This window comes from Sinocyclocheilus anshuiensis, unplaced genomic scaffold (assembly GCF_001515605.1).
Source record: "Sinocyclocheilus anshuiensis isolate Anshui unplaced genomic scaffold, SAMN03320099.WGS_v1.1 scaffold122, whole genome shotgun sequence".
Lineage (NCBI taxonomy): Eukaryota > Metazoa > Chordata > Actinopteri > Cypriniformes > Cyprinidae > Sinocyclocheilus > Sinocyclocheilus anshuiensis.
Window position 1 is genome coordinate 999,451 of NW_015544153.1, and position 27,261 is coordinate 1,026,711.

Consider the following 27,261-nt stretch of genomic DNA (forward strand, 5'->3'; position numbering starts at 1 on the left):
CCTCTATGCCCCGCCTTTCTGAAACGCGTCAATTTTTACAAAGCTCATCGGTCTGAAAAAGCGAGGTGTGCTCTGATTGGCCAGCTATCCAGTGCGTTGTGATTGGCCGAATTCCTCAAGCGTGTGATGGAAATGTTATGCCCCTTACCATATTGTGATGCCGGCGGCAACCACATGTGACGACCCCGGGCTGGACTCCGCTTCGTCCATGGTGAAAGCCGATCTGGCGATCGACAGCGCGAAGTTGAAGTATTTCCTCAGCGACCAGCACGGATCAGCTCCAGGCATGACGAAGCTATATCGTCCTCTTTTGGAAGGCCAAACAAAGTAGTTTCGCTTTCACAACGAAGCACACAGCGCCTTCACGACATGGCGGCGGCGGCGGCAACAATTCTACAGCGAGAATAAAAGTTACGCCTTCTTTCTTTGCGTGAACATTTGGGCGGCGTTATGCAAATCTTCCCAGATTGTGACGTAGATATGTGGGGGCATGTTAGAACAAGCCATTTTAGGTAGGTGTGGCTGACTCTTAACTTTTATAAAGAATATCTCTTTGGATTTGAGACTTTAGTCTTTGCAACTTTACAGATCTTCTTTATGCACCAAGAGCTTATAACACTCCAAAGAGAAAGGAAAAATTGAAATCGCATCATATGACCCCTTTAAGTAAGTTGTCTTAGTGGTAGAGTACTTGTATAATATTAAGCATTTATTTATCAAATTTTAATATTTCATAGGAGACTATCAGATATGTATTTTATTTATTGATTTATTAAATAAGACAGCACCATTTTATGAACTTTATCCAATGATTAACCAATCAATGAATAAATAATTCAAACTGTTCCTTTAAGGTATGTATTTAGGTGCACATGCATGTTTAGTATTTTAAGTATTCCATTTATATACGAGAACAAATGCATCATATTAAAAAAGCTTTTTCTTTGCCCTTCAGTTCTGTCTGTCTGATTCAGACTGCGTTGATTGAACAATGTGCCGGGTTCTGAACATCTTATTGGCTCTTCTGAGTCGCTTCCTGTTTGCGGTGCATGGCGTCCTGACAGTGTGGCGTGTAGTGGAGGTGACTGGCGAGCCCTCCTATTGGCTGCTGCTGATGGGTGTGACGCTGCTGGGGGTGGAGATGGCCATCACTATCAAATACACACGCAATGCTGAATGGAAATGGTGAGGTTATGCTATAGTCCTATCAATGACATAAATATAATGACAGTGATGTCACTGAAATTATTGCAGAATTTTACATAAGTTTTGGTGCATAGTGTTGTAAATGAATGTATTGCAACATTTTGTTTGACTCAATATGAAAACAATAAAATAGATTCAAACGGTTGTGGTCGGTAAGATTTTTTAATGGTTTTGGAAGAAGGCTTTTATGCTCACCAAGGCTGCATTAATTTGATCAAAAATAAAATAAAAACAGTACTATTGTGAAATATTATTACAATTTAAACAAAATAGCCTTTTTCTATTTTAATATGTTTTAAAATGTAATTTATTACTGTGATGGCAAAGCTGAATTTTCAGAAATCATTCTAATATGCTTATTTGATGCTCAAGAAACATAATCATTATCAATGTTGAAAACAGTTTTGCTGCTTACTTCTGTGGAAATCATGATACATTATATTTCAGGATTCTTTAATGAATAGTAAGTTTAAATGAACAGCATTTTTTAAGTAGACATCTTTTGTAAAATTATACATTTCTTTACTGTCACTTTGAACAAATTCACTGAATCTTTGCTGAGTAAAAGTATGAATTTCTTTCAAATAACAAACAAAATGTTTACTGACCCCACACTTTTGAACAGTAGAGTAACATGTAGTTTAAACATGAAGATTAACAGCAAGGCAATCAAATTTATAATGACATAATGGCATTACACATTTTTGAGGTCTCTGACCCAACCAGCCACATTATCTGCCTTGTAGATAAAAAAAAAAGATATAATTTATCCAACAATGAATAGTTTATCATAGAAATATTATGTTTTGTGAAAGAAAAATATAATGTTAATTTGGAACTACATGTGGGTGAGTAAACAATGACAGAGTTTTCCTTTTTTGGTGAACTATCCTATTAAGGACTCTTTTCACTAGGACATGATGTGTTTGGCAAAAATAGTTTTACCAACTGTCTTGACAGTCTCAGAAAAAAGAGAATCTGTTATGCCTTTTTTAAAATAACTTTACTGAATTATTCCAAACGTTCTAGTACAAAAAGACACAGGGCTCAGAAGCAGGGTGCCTTAATAATGATTAACACTAACGAGAATGTGGGAAGGTACACTCGTTTCTTCAAGCTCGGCACTTCAGTCTGTCTTGCGGGGACTGGTGATAATAATAACCCCTTCTCTCAACTCAGAAAAAAACAACCTTTGCATTCACACAGAGCAGCACATCATTACATTCAGTCAGACTTGATTCTGTTTTTGGTTCATTTATGTATGTACATTGAGATTGCTGTGCTAGGAAATTTATTAATGAGACTCTACCCTCCCACTGACATGGACGGATGACCTGCTGAGAACATCCTCCTTACCTCTGTCTTTCTCATCAACCTCTTCGCTTTACCATGATCTCCATCTGAACCTTTCTATCTCTCCTTCTCTGCCGTACTACTTTTCTATGCATACTATCTCTCTCCTGCACACTACACTTTGAAGTCTCTGTGCTCTTTAGAGAGGCTTGCCTGTGTCAGTGGGGATTTGCATAGCTAATGGGAGTAATTTGCAGTCTGCTTTGGGCTGGTGTGCCTGCAGCACCAGACTCTGTGGTGTGACCCAGCTTTACCACCCAATCAGAAGAATCTGACACACATACAACTGTTTGGTGGCTTTACTAAGTCGAAAGTAAAGAATAGGCGTGCTCATCCATCCATCCATCCATCCATTAATGTGATGATCCACTCTTCTGCAGGTTCTCACCTATGGTGTTTCTATATCTGAGCACTGTGATTCCCTCGGTCTGGTTCCTGGAACTGAACCTCCTACAGTCCAATCTGCTCATCAACTCGAGTACAAACTCTGACCCGCAATTCTTCTCCCAGATCCCTCTAACAATGGTGGGTGGAAAACAATCGTTAACAATAAAACTCTGACTTGACCAGAAAAAATAAGTTCAGCTTTGAACAAACTCACTCAGGATCTCTGTCTCTCTTTGCTGTGTTTGGTGTTTTAGTACTCATATTTCTGGTAAAACAATAAACATAAAATGCTCAGATGGAACTTGATTAATTCGTAGAAAGCAGACCGTTTTCTGTAAAGTGTCTGCAATTCTGGGAAAAAATCTAATGCAGAAGATTAATAGATTAGGAGTGGTAAAGAGTTCAGTTTCACCTTTGACCTGTGGGCCTTGTACAAAAGCACAAACACTTATAATCAGTTTTTTTTTTTTTCATTTGTAAATTTCATGTCCGCTGAAAACAGCTCGTTTTGCTACTTGATATTGCAAATTGGTGTGTCTTACGATATTATTTTAATGTATTATTTTAACTAGTATGAACACACTGGTTTGTAGTGCAAATAGTTTTATCGTTTACTGCACTTTGTTATTCTTGTTATTTCCCTATAGCTGCTAATGAACTGGAAGTCTCACACATTCACATAAAACGGCTTACTTTTGCGTTGAAAAATAAGGTGGATAACACCTTATTGTCTACAGCAGTTATCAGGACCTGTAGGTCAGGAAAAGGTCAGGAAAGATTCAAGTCTGTATTACAAAATATGACTCTAAAAATATTGAAGCATGTCAATTATTTCAAAAAACTTAAAAAAAAAAATCGGACCAGATTATAATCTTTTTAATATTTTTTTTTTAAAGAAATTTCTTAGATTTAAAATGTTCATTAAGAATTAAGTTCTCAAATATTTTCTTAAGTTCATCTTAATTTTTGTCTTAAGAATAAAATGACAGGCTTTAATATTTGATTGTATAATAGCCAAGTAATGAAGTTGTCTAATACCACAAATTCTACTTAAACACTGGTAAATCTTAACAATAAATTTATTGAAAAATGTATCCATCATTAACATCTATGCTGCAATGCTTAATATTCAAAAGAACCCAATAAATGGATAAAAAAAAATGTCCACAAATTTTAGTTCTTAAAGTTATTTTTTTCTATTGAACAATCTTAAGAAAAACGCTAGAAACATTTGTAAAAAGTATTTTTGGAGATACAAAGTATTTGTAACTTCTTAAGTTTATATCCAAAATCCAGTGTTTTTATATAGTTACATAAAATGCTGCTGATCCTGTCTGAGGTTTTTAAAGGTTTAGACTTTACCTCCATATCCTTCTTACAGCTTTGTATCTGACTAATCAGAATACTTTTTAATATTGATGACTGTGATAATTGTTTTTTTGTCGTGACTTTGTGTAGGTGGAAAGCTGGGTGTTTTGTAAGAATATGCTGCAAAAGCTAATCAGTGACTTTTCTGAAAATCTTTTTTGAAACCATATCATCTCAGTTGTCCTCTTTCATTAAATTAATCCTCCAGTGGATCTTTTGTTGAGGCACTCCAATGAGTCAAAGCAATCATTTTTTCTTTTAAACTGTTTGAACCTTTTTAATCTGGTATTACAATAACATCTTAACAACAGTTTTGATTCATCCATTCAAATTATCACAGTCTTGCTGTGTGCTCTCACTGTCTGGGCTGTTACCATGGTGATTAGCCTATTTGTGGTGTGTGTGTGTGTGTGTGTGTGTGTGAGACAGGGGTTGGCGGAACTTGATCCTGAGAACTGGGTGGAGGCTCTGGAGCAGACCATGTTGATCGTCTTGGTTCTGGGCCGCTGGCTGATGCCGAAGGGTGACATGTCACGTGACCAGCTATCTCAGCTCCTCATGGTTTATGTGGGCCTTGGAGCTGATATCCTGGACATCTTTGACACGTTTAAGGAGCCACAAGTGAAAACCAAGCAGGCTGTGATCATTGTTGGGCTAAGTTTGTTCTCCTGGGCCTTGATGCAGTTTCCTCTTGTTCTTACCCAAACCAGCCATTCCAAATTCCAAAAGGAAGGTCAGTCAGAGGCTGCAAAGCCTGGGCGAGCTGGCTGGACTGTTTCCTGCTGCTCTAGTGAAGTCTGGAGCCTTCTGCTAACGGTGGGTCTGCAGGATGGACCATTCCTGATTTCCCGTCTGTACCTCATGATACGTGAGAATGTTCTGAACCAGCTGATGATCTTCTTCACATGCAAGAACATCCTCATTGTTTTGCTGGAGGTCTACAGGATCTGTGTTGTCCACATTGAGCAGAGCAATCCAGGGGGCAGAACTGAGTCATGTGACCTGTCTCATGGACACTCGGAATGGACTGATGAAGAGGCTATTGAATCCAGCTGTCAAGAATAGATTAGATTCACACTTACTGCAAAGACTATCTATCTATCTATCTATCTATCTATCTATCTATCTATCTATCTATCTGTCTATCTGTCTGTGTCTATCTATATTTAAATCTGTCTGTATAGACAGAATTAAAAATGGTGCCTTCTATGCTTAAAAGTTTTGGAAGGTTAAACTTACTCAAAATCCTATCATAAACATCTCAATTAGATTCAAAGCTTTAGATTCTGAGATTGTATTATTCAAAAAATCTCACAGCCAGCATGGACAGCACAAAGAGCACAATTGGTAGCAGTTGCTGTACCACTTGAGGCCAGCAGATGGTAGTGTGAACAAACTCAATGTAAGGGCAGAGCTATGATGAAATTCAGAAATCACTATGGAGATCATGATGCCTCTTCAACTGTACCCTAACGCACACCCTCTGCACACAGCAACCGGTGACATTTTAGCATCTAACATCAGATCAATGGGTAACAAATCAGTTCCTGAGTGCTTTCTGATATTTGTGAAGGATCTGTCCACAGCTGTCTCATTACTCAAAGTTCAAGCCTTCCTTCTTGCTCAGAACTCTCGTATCTTTTTGACGGTGACATGTTTGATTGAAGTACTGTCATAAAGACCAAAATAGCATGCTAAAAAATCTGCGAGACTGGAATACACAGCTGCTGTCAATCATAGGTTTAAAAGCAGTGGTTTCTTAGAATGGCAGCTAATTAGGATATCAGTAAGAATAAAAACACACATATCATGTACTTTTGTGATTATTGTTTGTTTTGACAAGCTGTCAGACTGCTGGCCAAGCTAAAAGAGAGAAAGAAACCTGATAGACATGAATAGAGAACGACAGAGAGGGAAACACCTCAAAGTGAGCCCTGTCATTAGTACTGTTCTGTCACAAAATCTTTCATTACTGTGATGGCTGACAATGCCTGTGACAAAAGAACCAGACAAAAACAGGGCAACACACTTTCTGTTTTTTTTTTTTTTTTTCTCTCCCCGTGTCTGTCTCTCACTCTCTTCCTCTGTACTCGGCTCCCCGTTAAAATAAATCAGCAACAATCAAAGTCCCCTGAGAACAACCTAACACAATGAACGGCCCTGCATCTTTTCCTGCGACCCCTTGGCTCCCCAGAGTGCACATTCTCATTTTCAATGTCCTCTCCCCAAAATTGAGTGCTCTGTGGATACTGTAATGTGCTGGATACAGCAAGGATGGAAAACGAGAGAGAGTGAGGGAAGGAGAACGAAAAAGGTAAAGAAAGGAGAGTGAAGAGCAGATTGTTGGAGGAGAGAGATGAACTGCATGCTTTAATGAGATTGGAACTCGTGGGAGGAGACATGCAGTCAGCTGATCAAACGGTTAAACAACGACCTGCCCTAGATAGACAGAAGAGAGGAGAAGAGAAAAGGAAAGGAAGGGAAATTGTGCAGCTCTGAACGGTTTGGAAAGGTTCAGTTCCAAAACTTAAGAAAGTTCCTTTTTGTTTAAAAGGTTTGGAAAGGTTCAGAACGGAAAGTGTGCAGGGATTTCCAGTTTGGAAAGGTTTGTAAAGGTTCAAGAAAATGTAAGAAACTTAAAATTAATCATTTACACATTCCTCAACTTTCCTCATAACCTCTTTCTTTTTCAGGACAGAAAATAAGATATTTTGATGGATGTTTTAACATTTTTGTGCACATTATATAGGATTCAAAACAACATTCGAAATCCACTGTATGGACAAACATAACCTTTTTCAAAATGTCGTCTTTTGTGTTTTACAGAAGAAAGTCATAAAGGTTTGGAAACACATGAGAGTGAGTAGACTAAATGATGACAGCATTTTCATTTTTGGGTGAACTAATAGAGAAAACACACAAACCCACACATAAATTATTATTATTAATTATTATGATTAAAAATGAATTATTATTATTAATAATAGTGTTCCTGTGGCTCAGTGGTAGAGCATTGTGTTAGCACTGCAAAAGGTCGTGGGTTCAATTCCCAGGGAACACAAATACTGGTAAAAAATGTATAGCCTGAAAGCACTGTAAGTCACTTTCAATAAAAGCGTCTGCTAAATGCATAAATTAATTATTATTAAATACTTATTTCTTCATATTTTTTAATTCAAAACACATTCTCACAAGTAGCTTTAAATGAACATGTGCATACCTGTAGAACAACACGACAAGAATCACATGACTAAATTTTCCTCTGATTCACAACACACACACAAGCAGCACATATGTGAAAAAGTGGCTTGAAATTGCAACAGCAGGCTCACATTGTGCTGTCTATGTGAAACAGTCCTTAAACATCCACTCACTGCCTCAAAACTCCATCTGTACTAAGAGATTTGATCAGCTCTTGTTACTGTCAGTCCTTTTTACCAAGACATGGAGTAATAGGCTAGCACTTAACTTGAACTATTTTATAGCATATCTATAAAGGATTGAAGCTATGTTAGCGACAGGGAGCACAAAGCACCAGAGTGGTGCAATGTGACAGCTATACATTACAATCTATAAGTAATCTGACAGTAAATGCCACTGTTTTGTAGTACATTTATAAAATACATTTATTTCTCTCATATAAAATCAAATTCAGCTTTCTGCCTATTTCCGCCCTAGAGCTGATCTAAATCGTCTGCAGTCATCACACGTGTATTTTGCATAATTTAAGGCTCATAAATCATGAGCTGTCCATCACTCTCCCTGGGGCATTTTATCAGATGATTCAACATATGACGACATTAACTCTCTTTTCCCGCCCCCTCTGCTGCTCACCCACTGCACTGCACTCACCCGCTGTCACTGCACTGCCATGGATAACAATTAGCAGATTTTGATTATTTAAATTAAAATACCATTTTTTAAAAAGATAACTTTTACTCTGGCTATGCGCACACAGTCTGTGTGTGGGACTGACAACCATATTTAATAGCCTATAAACAGGCCGTTCATACAGAGCGCGTTTTTCTATGTAAACATGCGCTTAATTGGCAGGCGCGTTGGCCTCGCGTCTTGCGATTTCTGCAGCGGCTCCTGCATGCCGTCATGGCGTTCAAAAAGCACGGCTGTCAAGTTAAAACAAGTTCAACATAAAACGATGGGTCACTTAAAGAGCAGGTTATATGGTATTTCAGAGTGTCCTAATATTGTGTTGGAGTCCTCTACAACAGGTTTAAATGCATCTAAGGCCAGAAAACATTGTCATTTTCCCAGAATATACATTTAAAGGGGCCATATGATGTTGCTAAAAAGAACATTATTTTTTTGTATTTGGTGTAATGAAATGTGCTTATGCGGTTTAAAGTTCAAAAAACACATTATTTTCCACATACTGTACATTATTGTTTCTCCTCTATGCCCCGCCTCTCTGAAACGCGTCGATTTTTACAAAGCTCATCGTCTGAAAAGCGAGGTGGGCTGTGATTGGCCAGCTATCCAGTGCATTATGATTGGCCGAATACCTCAAGCGTGTGTCGGAAATGTTATGCCCCTCACCCTATTGTGATGATGTCCTGTCAGGCCGGAGCGATGATTAAAAAACATGAAAACCCATTATAAACGAGGCATTCGTTGCATCCAGTGGGGACATAATTATGGATTATAATGACTTATACTGTCTTTTTACGTGTTGCGTTGCATCGCGCCGCGTAAACATAAAACCATGTCTGCATTTCTCATCAGAGAAATGACAAACAACAAGCCCTACTCTACACTGCCCAAAACTCGCGTTTGAATCGTCAGTGGCAAATTCTTTAAATATAAAAAAACGTACTTACAGTCTGTGAGTCAGAACAGCCGGCATTGTAGTCTACTCTACCAGGATCAGGAAACAGTCCTCCATAAAATGTGCTGCACACATCTGAATATTTGGGTTGAAGTGTTCTGGAACAGTGTTGTAAATACAACTTAACCACTGATTTCTAGTCGTGTCCATTTTTGGAAGGCCAAACAAAGTAGTTTCGCTTTCACAACGAAACACAGCGTCAAACACGGCAGCCTAGAGTGAGCGGAGGCTGGTGGGCTTGAGAACGGTGCGGCCGGCGGATTCGATGAAGAAGCGTCCGACGGGCTTGTGGCAACCACCATGTGACGACCCCGGGCTGGACTCCGCTTCATCCATGGTGAAAGCCGATCCAGCGATCCACAGCGCAAAGTTGTTGTATTTCCTCCGCATCCAGCACGGATGGAAGCCTCCTCCTCTTTTGGAAGGCCAAACAAAGTAGTTTCGCTTTCACAACGAAACACACAGCGCCTTCACAACATGGCGGCGGCAACAACAATACTACAGCGAGAATAAAAGTTACGCCTTCTTTCTTTACGTGAACATTTGGGCTGCGTTATGCAAATCTTCCCACATCGTGACGTAGACATGTGGGGGCGTGTTAGAACGAGCCATTTTAGGTAGGCGTGGCTGACTCTTAACTCTTATAAAGAATATCTCTTTGGATTTGAGACTTTAGAGGAAAAATTGAAATCGCATCATATGACCCCTTTAATATTAGAGTCATTTGCCAATGATTTCTAAATGATTCCTTCCAAGCAAGTTCGGAGCAAACCCCTCCCTTCCATAAGCCTACTCTGCTCTGATTGGTCAGCTGGCCAAGCCTGCTGTGATTGGCACAGAGAGGAGTCATTGAGCAAGTTAGCGAGCGCTACCACTGACAAAGCACCTTTACATAAAGCAATAACATAGTGCTCCAATCCATTCTTAAAATAATGGCATAAAATACAAAACACTTATGCAAGCGAATCGTGCCCACAGCTAAAGTTTAGCTGCTAAACTGTAACGTTAAACACTTAAAACAATAATGGTGGATACGTTAGCCGAGTGCTATATGTCTACTGTAATGTTTGAAGAACGCCAGACAAAAGATGCTCTGTGTCTTAACTTTTAATCAGAACACAGAACAACTGTATCACAGGCGCACCAGCCTAACTAACTCGCTCGTCTCTCCCGCATTAACCCTATAACTGCCGGTGCAGCAAAATAAACAGCAATTAGCTGTGTGCTACACTACATTCTTTATTATTAAACAAAGTAATTACAACAACGTCAGTTTACATTAATCGACAAATTCTTAGGAAATAGTGGGTTCACAGCGAATTATCAGAACTACTTCAGTAAGACAGTAATATTGTGGTAAACACACTAACTAGCGGAAGTGTTTGTGGGCAGGTCAGACTCTAGGGCAGGCGGGGATTATGCAAATGTGTTACCCAGTGACGTATACCGGTAACAGGCAAAAGATTAGAAAATATGATGACTCGTTAAGGCGATTCAGAATCAACTCTCTCTTTTGAGAGACAATCTCTTTATTTATCATGCACTTTTTTGATTAACAACTTTGCAGAATGTTTTCATTTAAGGATAGCCACGTTATAAACTGCAAAAGAGATATTTTTCAAAACCCCATATGACCTGCTCTTTAACGTAAACCCGGGTTCTTTGATGAACAGAGTGAGGTGAACGAATGCGTAAATAGCCCCTCAAACTTCCCGTTTGCACGCAAACAGCGGTTATTCGAGTCGCGGCAAACGATGCAAGTCCCCATTGTTTGTTTTCGCGCTCTCAAAACTGACGGGAGCAGCTCTACTGGAAGACTGGATTTAAAATTGTCGAATGATATCCCCGTTGCTGTGAGTTTTATTGAAATGACACTTTAAAACACATGAAATGCAAAAACGTTGTAGTTAGGATGACAAAGAGTTTTAAAAGTAGGCAACATTTTTTAGAGTGCTCTGCTTCAGGGATCTTGCTGTGCTTATAAGGTTTCCTGCATCTTAGGCAAAATCGTTTACTGTTTACTTATTTCTTTTTCTTTATTCCCTTAAATCCCTTATTTAATTCTTTAATTAATTATTTAATTCCTTTAAATAAAAAGCTCATTGGTTTGGTCCCTTCCAAGACATGGTTTACGGCCTTGAGTGCCAGACAGCTGGTTGTCCAGTATAATATAGCCTATGTTGAAAATGTGGAGTCCTGAAAATGTACAGATGTGAGTTCTGTTATAGAATGCGCTGGTTGTCATTCTGGTAATTAACAGAAATGTGTGGACTGACAATATATTCTGCTGCTGTGTCAATGTGGCCTCTCAGAAAGATGAAGAGGGTGAAATCCAGAGCATCAGAAGCCCAACCAATGACTTAAACTGCTTTAACTTTCCAAAATCCATTATCCAAAAATTCCCAAAACGGTTTATTTTGAAATACTATTTCTGATTCAACTGTGCACTTTATAAAATATCCAGATAGCCTATGCAAAGGAGCAAGTGATGCAGTAAGGTTGTAAATAGCACTACTCAACAAGAACATCTTAACTGTTAAAGAGCATTTTTTCTTTTTGTTATGATCTAAGATTATAATGATTAGCCTATAATGTTTAAAAATATCTCATTCTATTTTGACAACAAATCAACTTCTTGTCACCAAAAAAAAACAACATTCTGGTGAGAAGTGTTTGTGCTGTAGATAAATTCCAGCTTTGCATGAATCAGATGCCCTTGCCTTCAGTTTTGACATGGTTTTCTACACATCATTTAATATATATATATATATATATATATATATTGTATTTGGGCGAATAATACATAAACAAGGAACTTGTTCACAGTTACTATTAATTTTGTTCATTTTGCCTTCATTTGAATAAGAGTCTCCTCTAGAGTTTTAGAGTCTGCAATCATCAGTCAGAGATTTCAGTACGAACTCTCATCAAAAGCACCAGTGGAGGTCGCACCCAACACCTTTTATTTTTTTGATTGATATGTAAATTGAGAGGTCATTTAAGTCTCCTGAGATATGAAAGGACATCCTCTGAGCAATTTTGCTCTGGGCTTGCACTTTCACATTCAGCAAAAAGCACTTCCCCAAAACTCCCGCAGTATTTCCACACATTTTCATGGCTCAAGCTCATGTGCCTAAGGTCTATAATTTCCAGGCAGAGGGCAGACTCGTGGGTGGACATCTTCCTGAATCTTTTCACATGAATTACTCAGAAAACACTGACCATATTGAAGCCATCAACCTGATGACACTTCAATGAGATCATCCAAGAATAATAATGAGATGACTTTGTGACATAATCACTGAGAAATTTGTCAGCATAATTGACCAAATATATTTAGCAAGCATCACATGCAATCAAAAGAATAAGATGCCATTCAGTCATGAGATGATAGAAGACACAGTTCATAATGATAAACCTCATATTTTGTTGCTGCTGTAGTCTACTGTGAACAACCTCTCTCTCTGTGTGTATTAAGAGCCCAGATACTAATTCTAGAAATAAGTTTGACACATTTACTTGATGAATCCATTATACTTGGCTCATCAGTTCTGGAGGCGAAAGAGGGCAGAGAGGGTTTTAATTTGAGCCAAAGTGGCACAGTGGAGCATAATATCCTGTGATTCATTTGTGTAATTGCTCATCCACTCTGTCCATCACAGAGAGAGTTTGGAGTTGTTGACAATGACTTTGTATGCTGAATGTGTGCTTTTGTGAAATTAAACACACTACACTTTATGTTGGATTTTGAAGCTGAATGATCTGCTCTTTTATTTCCTTTAAGCAGTAGCCCGTCTAACAAAAATATGTTCTAAGAACGTTTTTGCTAACGTTACCATTAAGTTATGAAAATGTTATTTTTGAATGTTTTCTGAACGTTCAAAATGTCCAGTTTTTAAAACAAATGTTTTAAAAACAGTTTTTCTTGGTTATATGAATGTTAAGGGAACATTCTAATTTATCATTTTGCAAATGTTATGAGAATGTTACTTTTGAATGATCACCGAATGTATACATTTTATGTATATATTGATACATTTCTAATATACACTAACTTTCAAAAGTTTGTGTTCAGTAAGTTTTTTAATAAAATAAATTCATGCTTTTATTCAGCAAGGATGCATTAAATTAATTAAAAGTGACAGTAAAGGCATTTATAATGTTACAAAAGATTTCTATTTCAAATAAACTTTCTTTTGAACTTTCATCAAAGAATGCTGGAAAAAAATGTATCTTGGTTTCCACAAAAATATTAAACATTTCAACTGTGATAGTAAGAAATAAGCAATGTTTCTTGAGCACTAAATCAGCCTATTAGAATGATTTCTGAAGAATCATGTGACACTGAAGACCGGAGAGCTGCTGAAAATTCAGCTTTGACATCGCAGGAATAAATTACACTAACAAATATTAAAACAGAAAAGTTATTTTAATGGTAATAGTATTTCACAATATTATTGTTTTTACTGTATTTTTATCAAATAAATGCAGCTTTGCTGCATCAATTTTTTTTTTTTTAAATCATACTGGTCCCAAACGTTTGAACAGTGTGTATCTATAAAATCTATCATATAAATATGATTCATTAGCTGAATTAATTAGTCAGATTTTCTCACCTCAACTCCTGATTGTGGTTGAGTCTGTCACACTGAGAATCCAGTTGGAAAACCGCTTCATTTCCTCTTCTCAATAGTTACAGAGTATGTGCAGCTCCTAAACTGAGAGAGGACGTGTTATCTGCACCCTGCACCCTGCCTCCAGACAGAGTCAGTCAGTCAGTTTCAGACTGAGTGCAGAAGGGCTTACCGAAGCCTTTTCAGGGGTGTCGAGTCGGTGATGAAGCTATCTGTGAGCAGCGCTCTGGAGTTTTCTTAAGGAAGGAGTGCAGCTTGAGAGATATATATATGTGCACGCTCTTCTCTCTCACACACACAAACTCGCACACAGAGTTCAAACATCTTCACTGGCAAACAGGAAGATGCATGTGATAATTTGACTTTAAAAGCGTTCCGCTTCCAGAAACGAGTGGAAATATCCGTGGCAGGCCTGAATCTGAGCTCTCAGAAGTACATGCGGTGCATTAATAAGCACCGCTTACCTGTGCAAATTTATACAGACCTACACAAACTGTACAAATAGGGAATCAATAATAGAATTACACACACAAATACACACGTATGAGATGCATACCAGGGCATCAGAAGTATATAGACTGAGAGATCACAGAAAGAATATTCTAGTGATATCATAGCTGCTTGGTAGAAGATTATGGGCAGTTTTTGAGATTAAAGATCTGTAAGGTGCTTTAAATATTTAAAACAAACTTTGAAAAAGTTTGTGGTTGCACTTTTGCAAGATTACAGAAAGATATATCGAGGCCACATGGCATAGCAAACGTCACACTGCATCCTATCTATATTTGTACCCTGAAAAACATTCATCCCTGACAGTAAAATTTGCTTGGTTGAAAGTGAGGGAAAACAACAGCATGAAATTGTATAGGTAAGGTTATTTCTTAAAACTCAGGCTTCACATTGTATGCAAGCAGCTTTTCTGAGATAGCCTGACCCTGTCAAGACTGACAAGAAAGTCAAAGAAGCAAGAAACAAATCTTTTACTGAATACTGGAGACTCCCTGCTCAACAAACTCCTATTTCCAATCCTGTCAGTTTACTGTATCAGTATGTAAAGCTGGGCAGTATTTCTAGTGCAAGAACTGTACGTTTCTGAAAAGAGACCTTTTCCTCCATCTATCTGACCATTACTGACTCTGAGAGAGAGCCTCTAAATTGCATTTTCATTTTAAAGGTGTAATATGTATTATACAGAACGGGGACTTACCAAAGCTTACCAAAGAGCATAATCAGAATAGTCTCAGCCCCCAAACTACCACTTCAAAGTCACTGCTCATTTGCTTTTATCTTTGCTGGTACTGCTTTCTCATGACCTATGGTGACTTTCTGATGTGTTTTTTGGGGAAAAAAAGATCACCCCCTCCTAAAAATGACTTGTAAACTCAGTCAGGTGTAGCTAATCACCTTCTCAATAGCACACAAAGCCATTTGACTTTAAACTGTGATCAGCTGTGGTCATTTTGTTTAGCTCAGCATGAAAATAGCTCTCCTGGAGCATTTCAGTCCTTGGTAGTGCAACTGAAGCAATCAACTATGGGTGGCAAGGCACTGTCAGAAGATCTCTGGGATAAAGTTGTGGACAGGCACAAGTCAGGAAATGGATGCAAACAATTGCAAAGGCTTTATCAATGCCTAGAAGCACAGTGAAGTCTGTTATTAAGAAGTGGAAGGTATTTGGTTCAACACAGACTCTCCCTGGATCAGGACGTCACTCCAAACTGGATGAAAGAGCCAGGAGGAAACTGATCAGAGAGGCTACCAAGAGGCCTACAGCAACTCTGAAGCAGTTGCAGGAATTTATGATATATAGAGTAGTCATTGTGTGCATGTGACAACAATATCTCAAATTCTCCACAAATGTGGCTTGTATGGGAGGGTTGCAAGAAAAAAGCCCCTCCTCAAGAAAGGCCACATGCAGTCAAGACTGAGCTTTGCCCAAACGCACCTTGAAGATTGGAAAAAGGTCACATGGAAAAAGGTGTTATGGTCAGATGACACTAAAATTGAATTCAACACCAAATTATATGAATGGCAGAAATCCAATACAGCTCCCCATCCAAATAACACCATTCCTACAGTAAAGCATGGAGGTGCTGATATCCTGTTATGGGGTTGTTTCTCTGCAGCAGGGACTGGAGCACTTGTCAGGATAGAAGGAATAATGGATGGGGCAAAATACCATCAAATTCTTGAGGAAAATCTGCTGGCCTCTGCCAGAAAATTGTCAGTGGGAAGAAGGTTTACCTTCCAACATAACAACGAACCAAAACACAGCAAAAGTGAGCACACAGTGGTTGAAGGAGAAAAAGGTTTATGTCCTTGGATGCAGAAGAGTGGGCAAATATAGCAAAGTTGTGCAAAGTTAGTAGAGACATATCCCCACAGACTAAAGGGTGTAATTAAAGCAAAAGGTGGTTCAACAAAATGCTGACACAAAGGGGTGATTCTTTTTCCAACTCAGTGATTCTGTTTTTTTATTTTTCCTGGCATGTTGGTGTTGTATCCTTCACCTGGATGTTATAAGTTGTTATAAGTTATATATATATAAAAATATCAGCATCAAAACTTTTAACATCAGAAACTCACCATATATAAAAAAAAGTCAAAATAATCTCAGATAATGTATGAGACTTGTGTGTTAACTTCTGTCAGTAAAGTTGTATGCTAAATGTTTGTTTTTGTTGTTCTCTGTCTCAGAAACATCAACAAAATTGACTTTCTTGGATTCAATCACATTTTCATGCATTGTTCACGTGGCTGGAAACGTGACTGGATTGCCGTCACAGTAACTGTTGTGTGTCCGTGTTTGCCGCTTGATGTCCCTGCGTGTATCCTAAAAGTTATACAAGGTAAATGTATTATTGTTGTTAATATTAATATGCAACATAGCTGGAGTCTTCATCTCATGTGAATGTACATAATTTTATTAATATTTTCCAAAATTGCTGTTCATTTCTTTATGTGCAAAACATTAATTAGCAAAAAATTAAAAGTACACCATTAATTTACTTAGAAAAAAGTGCATATTTATTGGGAAAATAATGGGAAAAATTATGGAATGGAATGAGTGATAAGAGGCTGAACAACAAATAAAAAAAACAACAACAAATTTTTATTATTTCAGGTCAACATTTACAGCATGACTATAATTATCTTCAGTGTATGCTCATTTCTGTAGTTAAAGCAAAGAGCATTAAGACAAGATAACTTGCATGCTGTTTACTGTAAAGTCCTCCATCATTAACATACTTGCTACATTTGGGATCATCTCCACCTGCAGGATAAACCAGAACCCATGTGCCAACCTGAAAAAGACCTTAAATAATATCTCTCCTACCTCATGATTATTCATCAAATGATAGTGTCCATTCATCTGAGCTGCATAATATAATTTCATTATGCATTTTCAAGTCACACCCAAGACAATCTGATAAAGACATTCAGATGCTCCCGGTGTCCCTCCACCATTACCGATTCATCATGCGGTTCACACGCACGCTAACAGTCACACTTGTTTTTCCATAAATTCGAACATAACTCTGGGCTCGTCAGTGGGATGAGATCTCCCGAGCCGACAATCAGAGGAGCAAATTCAATTATGAGCAGCATGTTGAAAAATCCCATTCTCGCTCTGACCCAGACAAGCTGTTGTGTTGCCAGGATGAACTCTGTAGGATAACTTAAGCTGGTTTGATAATTGGATTTGCAGCCATGAAAAATAAGGATGACATTTGTATCGGGGGCAGGAGATTGCGATTAAATGTGTTAGTATTTGCTTTACTAGTAGATCCCGCTGGGAAAAGATCTTTTAAATATTGCACATGGAATAAAAAAATCACTTTGGGGTAATAAATAAATGAGTAAATAAAAATCAAGTCCCTCAGCTGTTATGAATCATGGTGAAAGCGTTTGTCATTTTTAGATATAAATAAAAAATATAGATTGCTTATTTTCCCATTTCCTTAGTGTGGTTAGAAAAGTGGTGTAAGATTTCCTTTGAAACAATTTTCACTCAGAAATTGCTAGTAAATTTAAAAAAATAATTATAAAGAAAAGCCTAATTAACCATGAAATTTTGAAGTAGAATGACTGAAATAGTATTTTCTTGCTAAAAATCCTAATTCCAATAATCTTTTTTTAATTTATTTTTTTACAGTGTGTATATGCCGAGATTCTGAAGTAATCCGTGGAAACGTTGCTATACCATAAGGCCACAGGACCTGAGGAGACAACAGATTCATATGTCAAAAACATAGACATTGGCAAAAAACAAAAGACATTGGCAATATGGCAGATGTATATCTGGTAATGTATTTATGCTACACACCTGCATACGAAATCAGCGGTCATCAGCGGTCGAGGACCACCGAATTCAGAACAGGAATTTGGACACAGCTTATGACACAAATAATGCTGTTTATTCATAAAAATGTATCTACTTCTTTTTACCATTAACCCACTTCCTGAAATAGATCCTCCCCATTCACACATGCAAGTGTTCCAAGGAGAGATATTGCTTCTGGCGGCCAGTGTCCTACATTATGCCATTATGTAAATTCAAAAGATGAGGAAGAGAGGAAACAGACCCAAATGAAAGAAAAAAATAATACATACAGGCTTATACAAAACTGATAACTGACAGCAAAGCCATGCACCTGATAAAGGCCCACACAGAAAGGATGTGATGTCACAGATGGGTTTAGGTTTCATGATTGCCCATGAACATTTGCAATCTGCCTTCGGCAAAACCAGACCTCAAAAGAAATTTCAATAATGGAATACTCATTTTAAATGTTCAAAAAACTTTAAAACCCCATCACTTATGGCCACAATCAGATTTTGCATGGCAACTAAATATTAACCATAATTTTTCACAATCTACCCTCCATATAAAATGACTTTTGTGGTATAATGCATTGAACAGTTAAGACAGAAATGTATAAAATGTGTGCATTTGCCATAAATTAGCCTACTGCTAATTTTTTTTGCTAAATAGATCAAATATAAATATTCATGAAGCCAACATTCATCAACATAAAATAATGCTGAAAATGAGCCATGAGAATGAGAGGCTGACTGAGGCTAAGTACATTCACTCACTCAGACAGTTCTGCAGTGGACTGAAGTCACACGGCTCATTTCTTCAAACCCCTCGCTGCCTCCCCTTCATGGGCCGGTAATTGAAAGTGAGAAAATAGTTTTTTAAAACATTTATTTTGCTGTTGAGGGACAGATAATCATTATATCTTCCTTATAAATCAGCCCCATCTCATCAAAACGTATGATCTGGCACTTCCCCGTAACAGAGGTGATTGGAGACAGTGAGCCTTGTCAATATATTATATCAAACATGCTGATCTGGAAGTGTTTGGATCATGAGGAAGCACTGGAATGGAGGTTTTGGGGTACGGGCCAAACAGGATGAGGTAGAAATAATGTAGCCCAATAACGTTTAGAATCATCAAATAATGTACAGTCAGCTGCAGGGCTGTTATAATTTAGTTTAGTTATTAGTCTGTTTAATAATTAAACTAAAACTGTAAAACAATTTGTTTTACTTGAAATAAAATAAACTTTAACTGGAAAAAAATACAGTTTTAATTTAGTTTATCTTGTACTAAAATAACTAAAACTAAAACTGAAATAAAAATCAATAAACTATATAGGCACTTAGAAGAAAAAAAATGAATAATGACAAAAACACTTCACTAAAATTAATATAAAATATATATAAAAAGGCAGCTTGCATAAGTGATTTATGCATCTACACATCTCAAACATACTATTGCTATTATAATTTTCACTAATATTTTGAATTAGGTTTTATTTTTTAAATTTCCAGTTTTCACTTTAATTTTAATTTAAAATGTTAGTAATTTTGTTTTGTTTTTGTCATTTTTTGATTAGTTGTTGTTTTTTAATTAAATATTTTTATTTGTTTTAATTATTTTCTATTTTTAGTTTTTTTTAGTTTTCATTTATTTTAGTACGTCAAGCTAAACTAAATAAAAATGTGAAACATTGCCTTGGCAACTAGCTGAAATAAGTTACATTTTTTAATTTTTAATTTTTATTTCAGATAATGTTTTTTTACTCATTTATTATTTATTTTATAAGTAATAAAAATTTTTTTTTAATAGTTTTAGTTTTAGAAAACTATTATAACCCTGTCTCAGACAAATATTAGATTTTGATGGCTTTTTCTCCTAATAATTCCATGTAAAAAAAAGTTGAGCTGAGAAAATAATCAGATGCCCTCATTACTGAACATTTTTATATTCTCAAAAAGCCCACACTGTCTAAACATTTATTAATGTTGACAGACAAAGATGGTTACTCTATGGAAACAGTTACAAACCATGAAAAGTAGGGATGCTCACACTGTTAAACATTTACTACTACTGTTCATTTCTGCTTCATGAATATCAGTGATCTGTTTCATACATTGCTGTGACAGATTGTGATCACATGCGTATTCAGAATTAACAAGAAATCAACAAAGTATGAAATGTGTTCATACCGACCCACTGACTCACATGTTTTGGACACAAATTTCTGGTCACGTAGCATGGTCTTGGTCTGCTGGTCAGTTTTATTGACACAGCAATTTGTGAAAAGACTCTATAGTGGGAAGGAAGATTACGAGCAAAGACTGTGGCAGATCATTTAAACGAAAACTTCACTCAAAAAGGAAACTTCTGGCATTATTTACTCAACTTCATGTCGTTCAAAACCTATATGATTTATTTATTCTATGCAACATAAAAGGTGAATTTTTGCACAAATCACTGTGGACTACTTTGATACATTTTATGATACTTTTGCATACTTTGATAAGCTCCAGCCTCCATTAATTGTGACTGCATAATTAAAAAACAAAACATAAAACGGCAAAACATTTTTAAAAATATATTGAAAAAAGATTTAAAAAAAGATGGAAAAAGGACAAGTTTCATAATGGTGAGAAATCATGACTAAATGCTTCAATAAGGCCAAGATAATTTTTATAATTACAAAAAAACATAACAGTTCTGTTCCTTCGATATTATGTCCATCCTTGTTAATACTTTTCTGTCACAGAGATTCATCTGCAGCATTTTTATTAGCAGACAGTGACTATTGAATACCACTGGACAGCCTGATTAAAGCTCAATGCTGTGCATAAGCAGTTCCCATCGATTCATTTAGCCAATACTTAGAGTAACCAGGAGCCAGGAGCTTCGATTGATTCGGATGATTATATACAGGTGCATCTCAATAAATTAGAATGTCATGGAAAAGTTCATTTATTTCAGTAATTCAACTCAAATTGTGAAACTTGTATGAACTTTTCCACGACATTCTAATGTATTGAGATGCACCTGTACCTGTATATACAGTACATATTTTCTCAAACTGAAAACAATTACCTGTAATCTTTTCCCTTACCTGACCCCTCTTGATTTTGATCTCAAACACAGACAAGGATTCTCTGACACATTTAAAAACAAGCAAGGTTTTAACAATAACATTAAAGGCACCCTCCAGAACATTGAGAACTGCAACAACAACATCAGTAACTGTCAACATCAAGCTAGGAGTGATTCAGAGCAGATTCTAAATGCATGGTATCATTTCAGAAAGTCTGACACGTAACATTAAATATAGAATTGTTGTTAAACGAGTTGTTAAGGAGGGGGCATGCTATTATAGTTTTTATTAATTTTAATTATAACTATTATTTTAGTTTTTTTTTTGTTGCAGGTAGTTTTGTAGTATACAACTAAGGGGTCAAGGTTTTATTGATAGTTTTCACGTGACGTCACACACTCCTAGGAACGCCCACCTGGAGGGCAAAACGAAGCTTTGCTCCACTGACCGCCAGTTATTTTTACGCAGTTTGCATTAAGTAGTAATGTAGTAAAACGCAGATATTAAAAGGTGAAATTCAGTAAACACCTTATTGATGATGTATATTTTGTACAGGCAAACATATGAACCCAGAATATAAACAATGTGCAAAGTTTCACGTTAAATGGTTTCCCATAGAAAACCATTATAAGGAAAACATTGAACCATTAAGCGGATTGCGTTCATATTCCGAGCTCATCTGCTTGCCTATGTAAACTATGCATCATTAATATAGTGATTACTGAATTTGATCTTTTAATATTACTGTTTTAAATATATTAAGGCACTTTAAGTGTTTTTACAACGTTTGTCGCACTGTTTAATGATTGAAATATTGCCGCGGGTGCATATGGCTTGCAAATGGCCAAAACTTGCATTTTGTTCACATACCTTTGTTTTATTCTTTTGAGAGGTGATCTAAATATTTGCGGCTGTGAAACAGATGGAAAATTGACAGGCTTGTGCTGCAGTTCTATGGATGTTTTGCCCTCCAGGTCTTCGAGCCAGTCACGTGACTGAATGCTATCAATAGAAGCCTGATTCTGCCACTGCACTAGAATAAAAAAAATTAAAATTAAAACTGGTACTTGTGACTTTTTATCTCATAATTCTGACTTTTTTTGGTGGAACTCTAAGTTTATATTTTGCAATTGCAAGTTAACATCTTGCAATTACTATTATTATTATTTTCCCCTGAGAATTGTGTTTATATCTCAAAATTCACTTTTTTTTCTCAGAATTGTGAGAAAATGACCTCATTAATTAATTAATTAATTAATTCATTCATTCATTCATTCCCGTGACAGAAACAAGCTTCCATAGTGTTTGGTTGAATAGTATGGCTTAGTCATGCCCTTACGAAAAAGAAGTTTATTTAAGTGTGCTATTAGTATACTTTTAAACTAAAAATAGGAAAGTATACTTTTAGTCTACTTTTTATGTACTTCTCAGAAATATACTTAAAATGACATTTAAGTATACTTGACTTGTACTTAGAAAAAGTCTAAATATATTTGAGCTATAATTGTGTTCCTAGAATCCGTGTTTTCATTGTTATACTGTAGGGGGCGCTAGTATATCTTTTGTACAGAATTTCCAAAAAACACAAGTGAAGGAGAAACCGAAACAACAGATGCTTCCACATGTATTCTAACACGATCATCAGACATAAAACGGTATCAAAACTGTGTAACATTATGGAATAAAATGTCGACCAATGAAGAGGTAATAATGACTGTCAAGCTTTGGGTTGTTGATCGACTTTATCTACTTTTGATTATCATTCTGAATCCAATTCATAGTCTTTTTTCAGCTTTTTGTTCAAAATGTTTATATCTTTATTTTTTTTATTTATGAAACTTATCCACATTCAAGTGTTTAAAAAAAAGAATGCATGAAGCTAGAATAAAATGTTTTTGTTTACAAGCAGATACCCTGTTCTTTTGATGTTTTGTATGTTCAGATATTCATGTAACAAAATATATACAAAGTAATACCTAAATAGGGACATAGTAGTATACTTAAAGTATGATGTAAAGTTCACTTAAAGAAAACTTACGAGTATACTTGCAGTATAAAACTACTAAACTAGTAGTTTACTGAGACTATACTTCAAAGTGTACTAAAAATGCTACTACAAGTATTTAATTAGTAAACTATCAGTATACCTATAAGTTCACTTGTATTATAGTTGCAGTACAAACTAAACATTTTGATGTAAACTTGTTGTTGTGTACTCAAAGTTTACTACTGTTATACTTAAAGTATACTTAAAAGTATACTTTTATATACTAGAAAGTGGGCCAATTTAGTCCCAAAGAGTATTGAAATAGTACACTTACAAGTATACTACTAGTACACTGATATTTGTATACTTACTACATAAAGTATACTTAAAAATATACTTGAACTTTACTTAAGTATACTTACTAAAATAAACTTGAAGTATACTACTTTTTGTTAAGTGTGGCCATAACCCAGGGTTTGAAAATTAGTGAGGTCTGGGGTGGGGTTAAGAATTGTGCTATAATAACCCCTATAAATACAACTCATTATATACACTAAACACTTTAAAAGAGACAGACATGCAGATGTGTGTCAAAGATGTTTTCTCTGTTTTGGATGGATTAACATTGTTAAATTATATCATATTTATTGCATCAAAATTTGTTAATAATTTACCATAGGTTAGGGATGGATAATTTTATCAGTTGTTTATTATTCATGCAACGATACATGTTACTATTATAGTTTTCATTAATAACCATTGCTATATACTGTAGATGATAACTTTGTCTAGTGCTCATATGAATGTTTTTAGTATGTTTTTGTGAAAATGTAACTACTATACTGAATGAAATAGCATAGACTTCTTCATGGCTAGTGTTTGCATGTTTCATTTCATTCTGTAACCTGTTCTACAGATCTGTGTGTTAAATGCCACTGGTCTTGATAGCGTTGATAACGTTTCTGACAGATAATATCATGATGTTTTTTTTTTTTGTTTTTTTTTTGCGATTGCCTTAACGAACGTGGTATCCTGTCAGCAATAACCTGTCCGTGGGCTTTTTTGATTACTGTCAGTTTAAATGCAGACGATGCAGTATTGCCAGATATTGCTATGAAAACAAATAAAATACGATAAATAAATAGACAGAAATTAGTTCAAATCTTTTGCAAATAAGATAAGCTAAAGATATCACTAACCCTAGACTGCAACTTCCCACTTTATTAACTTTCTAAAGTGTCAAATTAAGTGGAAAAGACAAGTCCAAAGACGCTTATAATAGCTGGATCTGGCAACACTGCGTCCTCATTCACAACTCATTAACTCCGCCAGCATCTCGTAGCGATCATTTTCATAACACGGACGCTAAACATTCTTGCAAACTGTCTAAACTTAATTATACATGCAGACACTCATATGATGAGTTTTAAACAGCAAATTAGTCATTCAGAGAATGAACACGGAATTATTCAGAATATGGAAAATTTACCGAATTCTGCACCCCTGACCTCGGTGACCTCATTGCTGGCTAAGGCCATGGCTTAGTTGTGTGAATTGCAAAATTTGTGAATTATTGAAATAAAATGAATAATACAATTTATATAATAATAATAATAAATAATATATAAATAATTAATAATATAATAATATTTAAAACAAAATAAAACAAACAAACAAAAAAACTTTGATTGGTTTAAATATGATAAAATGACGGTAGATATTTTGCCATTTTTTCCTGCTTACTCCAGACTGATTAGTTACACGGCATTTCTAGCTCAGGTGAATGGTTCAGAAAAAAACTAGTGTCATGAGCAAATATGGCAGATTGTAGAGTTTTTTTAAAGTTTTTAATTTATTTTTTATTTAAGCCGATTCCTCTTGGAAGAACTGAAGTATTGGCAATAATGTACGTGGCACCTGTTGCTTTGTTTCTGTCTCCTCCTCTGTCTTCATTAATTGCTTATTGACGTGTGTGCTTTAGCACGAAATCTCCTGGTTTATTGGGTTCATTAGAAACACAGTTTACCCACAATCCAAAGTGAAGTGGCCATATTGACTCCAGCATTGAATCCAAACATCCATCATAAAAATAATACATTTAACCTGAATATGTTGTCTTTTATCAACATAATCCATGATGCATAATTAAAATAGAGTTCTTATAATTTTACAGATCAAAAGATGTATCTGTATGCCTGAGAGAAAAGTTACATTTAGATTTTTGCATACTTCAAAAGTACATAAACAAAAACAACACCATTTTTTATACTTTAAATACTGACATTATGATTAACATCTTTGATCTTTTCCCTGCAGATAAAATATTTTGATAGGATGATAGCATCTCAGAGTATTTAGATGAGGTATCATGTAAATCTGCTAAACCGAGCTCAGTTTATCTGGGGTCGCTGGCTGTCGTGCATTATCAGTCTTCCTTCGTCTGCTCTAACAGCCATTTAATTCTGCTACTCTGGTTCAGGACGTAGGATCTTATTCGATTCCGGCCTGAGCCTTTCCCGTGTGATCTGTCATGATCAATTGCCACTGCAGCCATAGGGACAATGAATATAGTTAATGATGGGGACGCTGGTGGAGAATCCTGCCTGCCTGTTAACTTATCTAATTAAAACATTGCATCACCAGACAATTAGACTGGCATCGCTCTTTCTTTTCTCAGGCCAAAATCAGAGCCATTAAGGGTCCAAGTCTAATTAGAAAAAGTATTTTCTGCACCGTGGGGTGTCCTGCTGAGGGGAAAACACATAAAACACTATCGATCTGTTCTGTTTGCCCTTAACTTTTTTTTTTTAGGTCAACTGGATCCAGAACAAAGAAAGAAAGCAACTGACAGAATATGCAATGTAAAGAAGAATGTAATAATTTGGATTAAGAGAAAGAGGCTCTTACAAACACTGGCAATTTTATTGCTTTTCTATATTTATTTGCAGAAACTGGCAGGTAAGTACATTCATACAATTTACAGGGGGAATTCGCTAAGAATGAATGATGGACTGAAAGATCGAAAGAAATTGAATTGCGTAAGACATAAATAAGTTTTGGAATGTTATATACAGATGACTTTTCAAAGTGGAAAACAACCCTAAATCTAAATAACCCAAATTTCTGAAGTTTTTTAGTACCAACTTTTCAGTCTATCCAAATTTTCCTGTACTAAAAAAGGTACTGAGGTAATGAATGGTGATAAATTGTCTTGTCTCCACACTGGCTTCTCACCACACACCTCTGCATTGGCTTACAGTCTTCTGACACTGGTTTTAGTGTAACATAGTCTTAGGTATATAATATCTAAATATATTAGTAGGAAATATGAAAGAAATCCTTATCCTTTAGTAGGAAAAGTATTATTGGCATGAAAAAATGTGTTTGTTATTACAAGAATGTTGTCCTGACAAAGCCTTGATTCCCGCTCTAACTGGTAAGTCAGTTAGTGCGGGAATCAAGGCTTCTTTGGGACAACATTCCTGTAATGCACCTGCTTTGGTGAAGAGTAATTACACAACAGTTTAAGATGAAGAGGCTCTCTTTGGTTTTCAATTGCGATAACTAATGTGCTCACCCACAGAATCAGACTGCTGCTTTTTACGTAACACATTTCCCATTATGAATTATGATGCAGCTTGATTTGTTGGTCCGTTGGGTTGGATTGCTTTCTCACAACAAACGAAATGCTCCAGAGTTTGTTTTCAGTCTGGTCAAGACCACCTCGTTCAGGTGATCTCGGGATGATTATTTAGGGGCAAGGAAAGAAAACAAAGGAAGAAAACATGCCAGGTCCTGAAACAAATACTTCAATCACTCCAAATGCCCTTTCTGACTGGTTGTTCATATGAAAACATATGCATATATGTCCTCCTCCTCCAGTGAGAGCTCTCCGACCGCTGCCACAACGCCAGGGCCCAAACCCTCCATCTGCTGTAGGTGAACCAAAAACAACTGATAGCAGCTCTCAGTGATATGTGTGAACCCAGTGAACCCAGTGTGCCTGTAGTTTTCTCTATTTCTGTTTTATCACGTGATAGAAAGTCTAAGGCCTTCTCAAGCCGTACGGCTGA

At 36.3% G+C, this 27,261-nt stretch overlaps 1 protein-coding gene and 1 long non-coding RNA gene across 2 annotated transcripts; one reads left to right on the top strand and one right to left on the bottom strand.

The window, feature by feature from the left end:
• The first annotated feature begins 991 nt into the window (after window positions 1-991).
• Window positions 992-5,379, top strand: LOC107695233 (transmembrane protein 26-like). Its single transcript, XM_016495048.1, has 3 exons — window positions 992-1,185; window positions 2,940-3,084; window positions 4,744-5,379. The coding sequence occupies exons 1-3, from the start codon at window positions 992-994 to the stop codon at window positions 5,377-5,379; spliced, it is 975 nt and encodes a 324-aa protein (XP_016350534.1).
• Window positions 2,998-15,114, bottom strand: LOC107695234 (uncharacterized). Its single transcript, XR_001634971.1, has 3 exons — window positions 14,999-15,114; window positions 3,161-3,211; window positions 2,998-3,075 (listed from the first exon to the last, which is right to left on the bottom strand). It is a non-coding gene; the product is annotated as an uncharacterized LOC107695234 (long non-coding RNA).
• Between the last annotated feature and the right edge of the window lie 12,147 nt (window positions 15,115-27,261).

Coding starts and splice junctions, on each gene's coding strand:
- LOC107695233 (XM_016495048.1), top strand. CDS start 992: ATGTGCCGGGTTCTGAACATCTTATTGGCTCTTCTGAGTCGCTTCCTG. Junction 1,186..2,939: donor CGCAATGCTGAATGGAAATG/GTGAGGTTATGC, acceptor ACTCTTCTGCAG/GTTCTCACCTATGGTGTTTC. Junction 3,085..4,743: donor CCCAGATCCCTCTAACAATG/GTGGGTGGAAAA, acceptor TGTGTGAGACAG/GGGTTGGCGGAACTTGATCC.